This window comes from Micromys minutus (assembly GCF_963924665.1).
Source record: "Micromys minutus genome assembly, chromosome: 13".
Lineage (NCBI taxonomy): Eukaryota > Metazoa > Chordata > Mammalia > Rodentia > Muridae > Micromys > Micromys minutus.
In genome coordinates, this window is record NC_137982.1 from 34,115,692 (window position 1) to 34,128,998 (window position 13,307).

General features: G+C 42.6%; 2 protein-coding genes across 3 annotated transcripts in view; both read right to left on the minus strand.

Moving 5' to 3' along the window:
* Window positions 1–2,021, minus strand: part of CD302 (CD302 molecule) — a 31,350-nt gene extending 29,329 nt beyond the window's left edge. The window contains exon 1 of the mRNA XM_080927004.1: window positions 1,894–2,021. Within this exon, the coding sequence (XP_080783130.1) occupies window positions 1,894–1,942 (49 nt within the window). The 5' untranslated portion in view covers window positions 1,943–2,021. The remainder of the gene's footprint in view (window positions 1–1,893) is intronic.
* Window positions 2,022–9,857: 7,836 nt separating this feature from the next.
* The window catches only part of LY75 (lymphocyte antigen 75), a gene marked incomplete at both ends in the record, with an annotated part of 86,869 nt that continues 83,419 nt past the window's right edge, over window positions 9,858–13,307 (minus strand). For both annotated transcript variants that reach the window (XM_080927002.1, XM_080927001.1), the window contains 2 exons: window positions 9,858–10,036; window positions 12,095–12,262. In XM_080927002.1, coding sequence (XP_080783128.1) covers window positions 9,858–10,036; window positions 12,095–12,262 — 347 coding nt within the window. The remainder of the gene's footprint in view (window positions 10,037–12,094; window positions 12,263–13,307) is intronic.

The window sequence follows — 13,307 nt, forward strand, 5'->3', positions numbered from 1 at the left end:
CATAATATTAAAGTATTTCCTAGAGACCTACTGCTTTGCTCATAGATGAGTGTATCTCTTAACCCCCGCCAGAGAAGCTCCTCCTTCCAGTAGATGGCAATTGTTAGAGACCTTCAGCTGGTCAATGTGCAGAGAATAAAAGAAACCGTGGAGGACCTGGCCCAAGTGGTATTTGCATATTGTACCCCTCCCCTCAAGGTTCAGGTATCTTTGAGGAAGAAAGGTCAGAAAGAGAGTAAGAGTCAGAGCAGGTGGATCACATCAAGGAAACTGATTTCTGGACATAACTGGGCAGATGCTCGTGTAAACTCACAGAGATTATGACTGCATGCATGTATAAAAAGCTCAACCCAGACAAAATCCCACCACCGAGGGGTTAGGTGAGCACAGACTTTCACCAGTGGATGAGGAGCTACTGGCATTTTGATAGCACTGAGAAGGGGAAAGTTAGTTTTCTGTAAAGGTGTGACCCCCCCTAGTTGGTTGACCATGATTTATGTCAGGTTTCACTCCCAAGAGTATAGGGCAACTCCACCTGGGCTTTGACGGAGGGGATGGGATAAAGAAAGAATGAGCTGGGTGGGAAGGGAGGAGGGTGGAGTCGATGCGTATGAGAGGAAGTGGGTGAGGGGAGTGAGGACAACTCTGGTGGTTTGAATATGTTTCGCCCAGGGAGTGGCGCTATTTAAACGCGTGGCCTTGTTGGAGAAAGTGTGTCACTGTGGGAGTGGACTTTGGGACCCTCCTTCTAGCTGCCCGGAAGTCAGTTCTCCTGTTTGCCTTCGGAGCTCTCAGCTCCTCCAACACCATCCTGTCGGGACTCTGTTGTGCTTCCCGCTATGATGATAATGGTCCCGGAAATTGCAAGAGAATCCGCAGTGAGACACTGAGGGTCTCCGCCCCCAGTTGGTATTGATTGGTGAATAAAGTTGCCGGCAGCCAATGGCTGGGCAGAGACAGAGGTGAGACTTTTAGGATTAGAGGCCAGGGGGTGGGCAGAATAGAGCCGCCATGCCAGAAAAGGAAATGGAGCTCTCAAGCCAGGCCTGGGAGCTGCAGGAGAGGATAGCAATCACGTTAGAGCCGGGAAGAGTGGCCCCAGCCCCTCCCCCAACTAGGTCTAGGGCAACAAAGATGGAATATAGGTTTTAGTAAGTAATAACTCAGAGGAGAGGTGTTAGCCACGTGGAGGTTTGGGAGAGGCTCAGCCATTAAGCTGTTTATGGCATATTAAAATATAAGACTTCGTGTGCGTGTGCATGTGTGTGTGTGTGCCCTTCATTCAGGAGTCCAGAACATAGGGGCAGGTAGCGAGGAACTCGCTTTGAGTAGAGATTAATTGGCAGCTGCAACAAGAGTGAACTGGTTTGTGTTCAACTAATTTTCAAAGTCATCCTAGACACAGGGTAGAACTGACAGTCTAATGAGTTGACCTAATTCAGCTGGGGTTTTTGCTTTGTCATTTGCGCTAGAGAAAGGCATGTTCTCTCCTTAGGCAGCCCCCGTACACTCTGCCTCTTTTTTCGCGGTAAGATATGAGACATCATTACTTACTGCCTCTGTGGGAGACAGCCTCAGCTACTGAAACCCGCCACTCCGGGTCTTCTCGAGTTTTCCCTCCCACCTTAATTCTTTCTCTCCACCTTCCCTCCCCTCTGGTCTTGCTCCATCCTTCACTTTCATTTCCTCTTCCATTTCTCTTTATTCCTATCGACCCCCATCCCTTTCTTCTGCTCACCCAGCTCTCAGTCTGAGTTTCTTGGGTCCTCAGTCCCCACCCCACCCCCAATATCGCGACAATTAAGGACTGCAAGAGAAAGCCCATTCTCCCAATAATTGTTATTACCCGCGCATCTGGGGCTCCATGTGCCTCTTCTGCAAAGCTTTCCTTACCTTCGTCATTGTCCTCTCCCATGCCTCTCATTGCATATGCCAAGTACATTCTTACTGTCAACTGAGTTAAGACTTTGCTTTCTCATAAGAACCTCTTGCATTCTGCTGAGCGAGAAAATGGAGGCCACTGACTACCCGCTAGAGACAAACATCTTCAAATGCCTATCTGCAGCTTTTCCTCTGCAGCCTCAGAGGAGAAGACACACTTCCTCATCTCAGGCAAGCCCAGTTCCTCTTTTGGTAAACTGAGAACCAAATTCTCCCGTCTCATCTTCTCCACAATTGTCTTGCATTGATAATAATCCCCATCCACTCTGCATCAACTGTTTTATAAAACTGTTTTTTTTCCTCCTCTCCTTTTCCTTTCTGTTGTTTTATTTTGTAAGATGGGGTTTCTCTGTGTCGCCCTGGCTGTCCTGGAACTCTCTCTGTACACCAGGCTAACCTGATGGAAGGGAGGGAGGGAGGAAACCCAGACACCTTCCCTGGACCAGCCTTCTTCCTCTATGTCCTATCTCCACTAGACTTCTCAAACTACTTTCTCAGAATACTTCCATTTCTCAAAAGGTATTTCTGAAAATCTCACATTTCACGTTTCTGGGTTCTTTCTCTTTTAGCTCACTCCCTGGGGACTCTGGCTCCACTCTGTTGCTGGATTTCTACCGGCTGGACTCACCAATAGTTTCCCAACTCTCCTGTCCGAGCTTTCTGTTCTGTAAACACCAACTTGAGGCTACATTCTAGTAAAAGGCTTTTTGGCCAGGGCAATCGGGCTGCCGAGGACTGATTGTCAATCTATGTGAGGCTCAGGGGGGAAATGACAGAGACACTGGTAATGGCCCTCCTTGTCTGAAGTCCAGGTAAAACTGAGGAAATTGTTGGACTGGGAAGATGATGAAGAGATTAGAGGGTGACTTCTGGGTTTCTAGTTTGGAGCCAAAAATGATACCTACTTCATATTAGCTAGCATAAATATAACTGGTTGGGAAAGTGGAAGAGCTTCCCAAATTCTACTTGTGATTATCTTAGTTGGGGGGGGGGAGACAAAGAAATGTATAAAGACTCAGTTGGTGAGGTGTAGATCTAGTGAGAATGTTTTAATTGGCCAGTCAGGCATACAGTTTTATGCTGCGATTAGGATGTTGAGACCCCCACCCCCCGCCCCAAGACAGTCTACATGTGTAACACAGAAAGCTGGTGATGTATCTGAACAAGAGGGCCGTGTTCTAGCCCCAGCAAGCAACAGAAATTGGCAGCTTTGGCCATGTAATTCTGGCTTTTGAGTCAAGGATAGAAGGAAGGGGTTATGGAATCTCCCTCTGCAACCTAGGAAAGCTGCTGACGCCAGGCATGTGGCACGGGTGCTGCATGGAGGCCCCGAGAGGCCACTGTTGTGCATAGCTGTGAGGGTAAAGCCTGGATTGCCTTGGAGACCACACAAGGTGAGAGATCCCAGAGCCATGAAATACCTGCAGAGGAAAGCTGATAACACAGAAGTGGGCTGCTGTCAAAAAAGCTGAAAGGAGCTGGAGATCTGAAGACCGTTTTGACATCAGACATGGAGATGCAGAGTTTGCAGTTTGCCCAGCTGATTTTCAGTCTTGTGTTGGTCCGGTATTTCCTCACCATGTTTCCTTTTCCCCCTTATGGAAGGGTAACATATATCACGTTTCATTATATGTTTGAAGCATGTGATCTATTTTTTATTTTGATTTTACAGGAGGTTAGATTTAGGGGTGTTATGAATCTCAGAAGAGACCTTGAACTTTGGACTTTTAAACAAATCTGAGACTGCTATAGACTACGGGGACTTTTGAAGTTGGACTGAATGCATTTCTCCATATGTTAGAGCTATAAGCCTATGGGGGGCAGGGCGTAGAATGGGGTGGTTTGAGTAGGTATGGCCCTATCTATAGTCTCATGTGTTTGAATGTTTGACTTATACAGAGTAGAACTATTAGAAAGTGTGGCCTTGCTGGAGTACGTGTGGCCTTGTTGGAGGAAGTGTGTCACTTTGGGGACAGGCTTTGAGGTCTCATATATGTCTGGCCAGTGTGACACACAGTCTCTTCCTCCTGCCTCTGGATCAAGATGTAGAACTCTTGGCTCCTCTGTCACCAAGTCTGCCTGCTCACTGCCATGCTTCCCACCATGATGATAACAGACTAAACCTCTGAAACTGTAAGCCAGCCCAAATTAAATGTTTTCCTTTATATGAGTTGCTGTGGTCTATTTACAGTCATGAAACCTTAAGATTCATGCATACACACATACACACATACATACATACACACATACATATGTATACACACATACACTTCACACATACACACACATACATATACCCTTACATGCACACACACATACATGCATACACACATACATGCATATACACATGCATGCATAGACACATACATGTAGATATGCTGCTTGATGAGTGACAGATGATCTAAGAGTCAGTGTTAGCAACCTGAGCTCAGAGGCTGGAGAGAAGGCTTAGAGGTTATGTGCTACTCTTTTAGAGGACCTGAGGTTGGTTCCTAGCATCTTCTGGGAAACACACAGTGCCTATAATGCCAAAACTAGGGAATCTAAGACCCTGTTCTAGCCTTTACAGCTCACCAACACATATATGCATAATAAAAATCCTAAAGAATTGAGATTGCAATATATGAACACACATTCACCTCAAACAGAATTATGAAGAAAGCAGAAAGTGTGTGGCTAACTGTTGCCATTGAAACTGCTGTGCCTCAGTTGAGAAGTCTTTGTTTAGCTCTGTACCCCATTTTTTAATAGGGTTATTTGATTCTCTAGAGTCTAACTTCTTGAGTTCTTTGTATATATTGGATATTAGTGCTCTATCTGATGTAAGATTGGTAAAGATCTTTTCCCAGTCTGTTGGTTGCCATTTTGTCTGTTTAACAGTGTCCTTGGCCTTGCAGAAGCTTTGCAATTTCATGAGGTCCCATTTGTTGATTCTTGATCTTAGAACATAAGCCATTGGTGTTCTGTTCCCGAAAATTTCCCCTGTGCCTATGTGTTCTAAGCTCTTCCCCACTTTCTGTTCTATTAGTTTCAGTGTACCTAGTTTTAGGTAGAGGTCTTTGATCCACCTGCCCTTGAGCTTTATCCAAGGACATAAAAAGGGATCGATTTGCATCCTTCTGCATGCTGACTGCCAGTTAGACCAGCACCATTTGTTGAAGAGGCTGTCCTTTTCTCATTGAATGCTTTTAGCTCCTTTGCCAAAGATCAAGTGATCACAGGTATGTGGGTTTATTTCTGGGTATTCGATTCTATTCCATTGATCTACCTGCCTGTCTCTGTACCAGGCAGTTTTTATTACAATTGATCTGTAATACAGCTTGTCAGGGATGGTGACTCCCCCAGAAGTTTTTTTATTGTTGAGCATGGTTTGTGCTATCCTGGGTTTTTTATTATTCCAAATGAATTTGCAAATTGCTCTTTCTAGCTCTGTATAGAATTGAGTTGAGATTTTAATGGGGATTTCACTGAATTCATAGATTGCCTTAGGTAAGATGGCCATTTTTACTATGTTGATTCTTCCAATCCATGAGCATGGGAGATCTTTCCATCTTCTGAAGTCTTCTTCAATTTCCCTTTTCAGAGATTTGAAGTTCTTGTCATACATATCCTTCACTTGCATGGTTAGGGTCAAACCAAGGTATTTTATATTCTTTGTGACTATTGTGAAGGGTGTCGATTCTCTAATTTCTTTCTCAGCCTGTTTGTCCTTTGAGTAGAGGAAGGCTACTGGTTTGTTTGAGTTAATTTTATATCCAGCCACTTTGCTGAAGGTTTCTGTTTATCATCTGTAAAAGTTCTCTGGTGGAATTTTTGGGGTCACTTAATATACTATCATATCTGCAAATAGTGATATTTTGACTTCTTTCTTTCCAATTTGTATCCCTTTGACCTCTTTTTTGCTGTCTGATTGCTCTGGCTAGTGCTTTCAGTACTATATTGAATATGTAGGGAGACTGAGGAATATCGAATGGCTCAGAAGCACCTAAAGAGATGCTCAACATCCCTAGTCATCAGAGAAATGCAAAGCAAAACAGCCCTGAGATTCTACCTCATACCAGTCAGAATAGATAAGATCAAAAACTCAGGAGACAGCAGATGCTGGTAAGAATGTGGAGAAAGAGGAACATTCCTCCACTGTTGGGGTTGTAAACTAGTACAACCACTCTGATAATCAGTCTGGCAGTTCCTTAGAAAACTGGACATAGTACTACCTGAGGACCCAGCTATACCACCCCTGGGTATACCCAAAAGAAGCTCCAACATCTAACAAGGACACATGCTCAACCATGTTCATAGCAGCCTTATTTATAATATCCAGAAGCTGAAAAGAACCCAGATGTCCTTCAACAGAGGAATGGATTCAGAAATTGTTGTATATTTATAAATGGAGTACTACTCAGCTATTAAAAACAATGAGTTCATGAAATTCCTAGGCAAATGGATGGAACTTGAAGCTATCATCATTAATGAGGTAACCCAACCAGAGAAGAACACTCATGGTATGTACTCACTTACAAGTGGATACTAGCCCAAAAGCTCAGAATACCCAAGAAGCCATCCATAGAACTTATGAAGCTCAAAAAGAAGGAAGGCCAGAATGTGGATGCCTCAGTCCTTAGAAGGGAGAATAAAGCACTCCAGAGAAGCAGGGATTGAAGAAAATATCTACAGAGACTCCTTCACCTGGGGGACCACCCCATGTGCAGCCATCAAATCCAAGCACTATTGCAGAGGCAAAGACGTGTTTACTGGCAGGAACCAGATATGGATGTCTCCACAGAGGCTCTGCCAGAGTCATACAGATACAGAGGAGGATGCTTGCAGCTAACCATCAGACTGAACACGGGGACCCCAATGAAAGAGCTAGAGAAAGGACTGAAGGGGCTGAAAGGATTTCCAACCTCATGGGAAGAACAACATCATCATCAGCCAAGGCACTGAGGTGGAGAGAGTGATTGGGAGAGGGAGAGCCTTCATGGAAGCAAGTTGAGGGGGAGGAGAAAGGGGGTGAGTGGAAAGGGTATAACATTTGAAATGTAAATACAAAGAGTATTCAATAAAATTTTAAAAAATGCTATGCCTTGTGATTCAATATTCAATGCAGTTTGACATTGTACATTAGCACAAATACATTGCCTGAGTTTATGACATAGTACTTTCATGAAGACTTAGTTTATAAAGTCTTTCATTTGGGAGCAAATTCAAAATTCTCTTCCTAATCAGGATATATAGTTACTGCATTAGCTAACAGCAATAAGGTCTCTATTTCAGCAAGAGGGTCTTAGTGTTCAAAGTAGCCTAAGATGAAGGATTCCAACAGTCTTTAGGAGAATCTCAGCAAAAGAGTCAGGCATTGGGCTTACAATATAACAGATTGTTTTTGTTTTTTGTCTTCTTTAGCTGGGCATGGTGGTGCATTCCATTAATCCCAGCACTCAGGAGACTGAGGCATGTGGATCTCTGAGCTCGAGGCCAGCCTGGTCTATAGAGTTCAAGACAGCCAGGACTACACTAAGAAACCGGGTCTTAAAACAAACAAAAGAAAAACCAAAACTGAGGCAAAACAAAAAATGCCAATCCAGCAACCACATGCTAGGGAGAATTTCCAGAGACTGTCTGAGGAAGGGGAGGGAGCTGCTGGGGAAGGGAGAAGGAGGGGGGTGTTAGGATCACTTCTGTATGCTGTTTTTATTGGTTCCATTGACTTGCGTTTTTAGGGGTCTGGCTTTAGGAGACAAATTTGACCAAGCTTTATGCAGTACCTGAGTTAGTCAGGAAAGGCTGGAATGGGTAGGGTAGTCAAAAGTTTTTGAGACAGCTGGGACTGGGAAATGGGGAAAGAAACCACTAGGGGGCAGTTCTGGCCTTGTTGAGAGGGGTTTCCAAGTACATCATCTAACAGATCACTAGAACTGTGCTTTTGAACTCGAGGAGCAAGTGCACAGGAGCACAAAGAATACAACGTTAATATAACACAGATGGAATCACTGATGAGAGATGCTAAGAGACACTTTGAGGGCTTGAGGGATGGCTCTGTAAGAGTGCTTGATGTGCAAGCATGAGGACCAGAGTTCAAACTCCCTGTAGCCTTGTAAAGAGACATACATGGCTTTGCCTGTCTGAGACCCCCAACATTCTGGACAGAGACAAGTGTATCCTTGGAGCTTGTTGGCTAACTAACCTAGACAAAGTGGCAAGCTCCCAGTTTACAAGATAAGCAGACAGACAGTAATAGAGAAAAACACTTGATGTTCTCCTTGTCACTTTCACACTCAAGTGCACACACATACTCCACATACACCACAAACAAAAGAGAAACACTGAGCCAAGGGAGATTAAAATCATTTAGAGATACAAAGATTTATTCTTCAAAAAGTGCTCATAACATCTTTAAATAATACCTCAATTTGCAATAGCTGGACACTTTCTCATCATAGTAGACATGGGATACAATCAAACCTAATTTAGAGATGCTTTTGCGTGCAAGAATCAACTCTGACACTTTTAAAAGGGAAGCCGACTTTACCATGGCAGCTGCTGTGATCACAGCTGCAGCCATGCAGAATTGGTTTAGTTCTTTGAAGAAACTCCTAGTGATTATTTAAAAGAGAACTCAAGAAAAATATTTTGGGAAAATTTTAGATTACATTAAAACAGTCTTAGAAAATTATTTACAACTTTATGATAGCATAAACACCTCAAACAAAATAAGTCTGGATCTTGTACAAAAATATTCTAAAGTATAAATAGGAAACACTGAATAAAACAGTCACCATATTTACTGGGCACTACTAGTAAAAATATGTTCCAAGTGTTCAAATGGAAATTATATCCACAGAATAATGCGTCACTAACCATTTACGTTTTAAATATTTCCACATGAATCACTGAGTTCTGAGTTTCACTGACTTAGAGGCTGTCATATTTTACAAATACAGAAGTAGCAGACAATATTATTCAAAAATCACTTTTATGTTTTGCTCAGGTAAAAAGGCAACAAAGTAATACATTCATCAAAAGGTGACCCTGCCTGCTGTGTGACAGTCTTTGATCCCAGCACTCCAGAGGCAGAGGCAAGGGATCTCTGGATTGGAGGTCAGTCCAGGACAGCCAGGACTCTGTTGCACAAAGAAACCATGTTTTGAAAAACAAAATAAAACAAAACAAAAAGCTGATCTCCTATGTGAAATATATACATAACTGTAAAAGTTTAAGTCTCATCTGTAATTGGGTCTTTGTCAAAAGAGAAAATCGTCAAATACAGACATGCTGATACAGCATGCCTACTTAACAGTAACATTCCCAACTTTAGGATCATTAACTCTAAGTTTAAAAAAAAACAACCAAACCACTGAATATAAGTAATTAAAAGCAGAAATGTAACAATTCATTGATACCAGTATAAATACCTTTGAAATAAAAAAAAAAAAATCTTCCAAGAGGCTCCATTTTCTGTGTAAAAAATATACCTTACTTTGTATTTTTTCCAGTGCCAAAAAGGCTATTTTGAAATATCATTGATTTCATTTATAGTTGAGGTTTTGCCTGAGATACTAACTTTGCATTTGGTCAGGTGCTCATAATGGAGCCTTCTAACTAGTACTGACAGTTTTAATTGTCTATGAGTCTGTTAAAATGCTATTAAAATATGCACATATCTACTTAGCAACTGCTTCTTACAGAGAAAATTCACATTAGCTAAATTTATTCCCCTGTAAGCAATCTGAACATCCATTTTGGCTTTAAGTCCTCTCTGGTAACTCATTCATTCCCAGGGCCGTAAGGGTATCAGCTGAGCATCTCACCCACTGAATGCATTGCTAAGACTTAGAAACATAGTAAACACTGATGGACAGCATTAAGTGGCTCATCTTGCTTCTGGAACATCTGGGGCCAATGAATAAAGTCAGAAGTTAGTCGTGGAAAGAAGGGAGCATCACCTCATCTTCATTGGCTCCGTGTTCGTACCGAACAGAGGAGAAGTCTGTCCAGCGGAAATGGGTTTTTTGCAAGAGGAACCAAATCAGTCCACTGATGAGTGCTAAGACACTCAGTACCGCAAACAGGATGGCTATGCCTCTGTAATCTGGACCTGCAATCCAGACATGGAGACATTGTAAGAGAAATGCTACAATTACCCTCAGTTCTGATTCTATTCAGTAAACTGTGTGTAAGATACAAAGCCCTGTACAAATAACAGATGGTTTCAAAGCTAGAACAGAATTTCCCTTCCATCCCCTTCCTTAGGAGATCAGCTTAACATATATCATTGTATTTTCCACGCCCCCCAACACCTAATGGGGTTGGACCTCTCCACCCCACAAGAACCTCAGAACTTTGCACAGGTTAGGCAAGCACCCCACCTTTCCACTCGCTCGGGATTTCACATGCTGTTTATCGGTCTTTCTCATATTTTCAGCCGCAGACTGTACTTTCTCATAATGGATTTCTGTTATTTCTAACTCAAAATGGCCAAGACCAGAACTGCAATCTTCCTGTAATTTTTATCACAGCCCTGCTGTCTGCTGTCATCCAAATGCTCAATCAAGGTGCTTTCCACTCCGCTCAGGAAAAGAGCCAGGACTTCTTGACCATTGTGCAGCCCTACTAAGGGTCTCTGCCTGCCTAGCGCCCAGCTCTTCTTTGAGCTTCAGTGGCTGCTTCTGCCACTGGATTCTCTCCACCTGTCTCCCAGCTGGCTGGGCCGACCTTTGCACCCCCACTCAGTAGACCCCTCCTAGAGCACATATAATAACCACCACCGGGGTTTCTAACTACCTGTTATTTCCTTCTCTTCAAAGAAAAGCTTGACCTGTTTGTCACGAATGTGTCTTCCTCCCTGATCTGGCAAGTCTGTGACAACCTGCAGCTGGATCCACCTAGTTCGGTGCATTTCAGCACGGGATGTGTGCAAAACCAGGTTGGAGCAAAGCAAAGCATGCAAAGGTATAAACCATTTACTGCGGTTGGGGCTTTATCTTTAATAATATTTATGCAGCAAAATAGAAAACCTGTGCTAGTGGTTTTAAAACGTTAATGTAAACGGTTTAGGGCCTTTCTCCATAAATGAAGCTTGATAATATTTTTATAGTCATTTTATATATCAATTCATGACAGAAACTAAGGTTCAAGTTGCAATTTCATATGGACACCATGAACATTTTCAATCGTTAGACATAGTTTCAGGTGGTTTTAAAAATTCTTTATAGCCAGGTATAGTGGCACATGCCTTTAATCCCAGTCCTTGGGAGGCAGAAGCAGGCAAATCTCTGAGTTCAGGGCCAGCCTGGTCTACATTGGCGGTGGTTCCAGGTCAGACAAGGCCCCATAGTGAGACCCTGCTTCAAAAGAGAAAAACAAACACAAAATAGAACAAATTTCATTGTGAAAGCTTTATAGAACCCGAGAGAAAGGCAGAAAACCAGCTGTGCTGGATTCAATGAGCCCCAAAGGTTCATGTATTGCCCCCCCTCTCAGTTTGTGTCTCTTTGGTAAGTTATATAACCTTTAGTAGGCGGGGCCTTGTGGAGGAACTGCCTCAGGAGGCTTGGAGGGCGTGGCCTTACTCCACTTACAACTTCCTGCTCTTTGCGTGTCCATGGAAACGTGACCAGACAACTTCCTGCTCCTGCTGCTCTGCCTGCCCGGTGCTATGCCTTCCCCAGCATCAGGGGACTCTGTCCCCCTACTCAAGCCAGAGGACAGCCTTTTGGCTACAAGTTGTTTCTCTAAGCAGGAAATAGACCTTTACCCTTCTACACATGGAAACCGGAAATAAAACACACCATGAGGACATTCCCAAAGCAATTTCTTCCCCAATTCCCTGGTATCTCCCATTTTTAGTTAGAAGAGCTTTATACAAAATTTGGGTGTTTAACAGTTTTATTTTGGAATTCTAGATGTATTATATATTTATCATAAAAAATCTCTGATTCAATGAAGATTTGAGATACGCTTTATAAATACTTAAGATCATGTATGTGAAAACCAAGTACACAGATGTGCTATTTATATACTGGAAGTACTCACTGAACCTACAGCCTCATGCTCACTAAGCAAGGGCTCTTCCCCTGAGCAATGAGAACATCTGTACATTTACTTCTTGGCCCGTTCTGTTCGATACTGCTGTAAGGATGGGGTGACTACTTACTCAGAGGAATTTTGCAGACAGCTCTTGCATAGCCACGGGAACATTCAACTTTTCTCCAGGTTTCATTTGAAGCAATTAAAATGCTACATTTCCCATCGCCATTCTTACTTTTATTTCCCCATTTGACAAATGTCACATCTAATCCATCGAGCCAACTCCAAGACTGATCTGAAGACAAATGACAAGTGTGATTATCTTTGTTGATATTAATCATAGTGCTAAAACTAAACAACCAAAAAATCAACCAACAAGCAAACAAACAAAAAACCCAACCAAACCAAACCAAACCAAACCAAACCCAACCAAACCCAACCCAACCCAACCCAACCCAACCCAACCCAACCCAACCAAACCAAACCAACCAACCAAAAAAACCCAACCAACCAACCAAAAAACCCACGAGGCTCAAATAACCCATTTTCTTAGCAGGTTGTTGTTTTATGTTAGTAGTTCTCAACCTGTGAGCTGCAACTGCTTTGGGGGTTGAATATCAGCTATCCTGCATTTCAGATATCTATATTACAAATCAAAACAGTTATGGTATGGCAACAAAATGATTTTATGGTTGTGGATCAACACAATATGAGGAACTATATTGAAGGGTTGCAGCACTAGGAAGGTTGAGAACTACTGTTTTGGATGGTATGATTTCCAAAATAAACAAACAAAAAACCTCACGGGCTATAGAGATGGCTCATTCAGTAAAGTGCTTGCACACGGGCATGAATCTGATCCCCTGTAGACTCAGGTATAGTAACTGGGCACCATGGCACATGCCTATAAACCCAGCACTTGTGAGGTACACATAGGGGATCCCTGGGCTTTGTTCACTAGCGACTCTGGCTGAATCATTGAGCTCTGGGCTCAATGCACAATTCTATCTCAAATAGTAAGATGAAGAGCAACGGAGAAAGATACCTGATGTTGACCTCTGACCTAGATACCCATACATACGTGTGTACATGTACACATAAACATGTATGTGCACACATAAATAAAGTGGAGAGAAATTCAGGCAGCTACTCAACATTGACCTTTACATATACATATATGTGCACATACACAAATATATGCACATACAAATAAACTTGTACACATACAATAAGATGTATTAAAATAATCAAAAGCCTTTAATCCTTTAGCTGCATTCCCTACAAGTGAGCTGTTCAATGTGGCTAGTAACTGCTGTCTTGGACAATGAGAAAGATTCTTT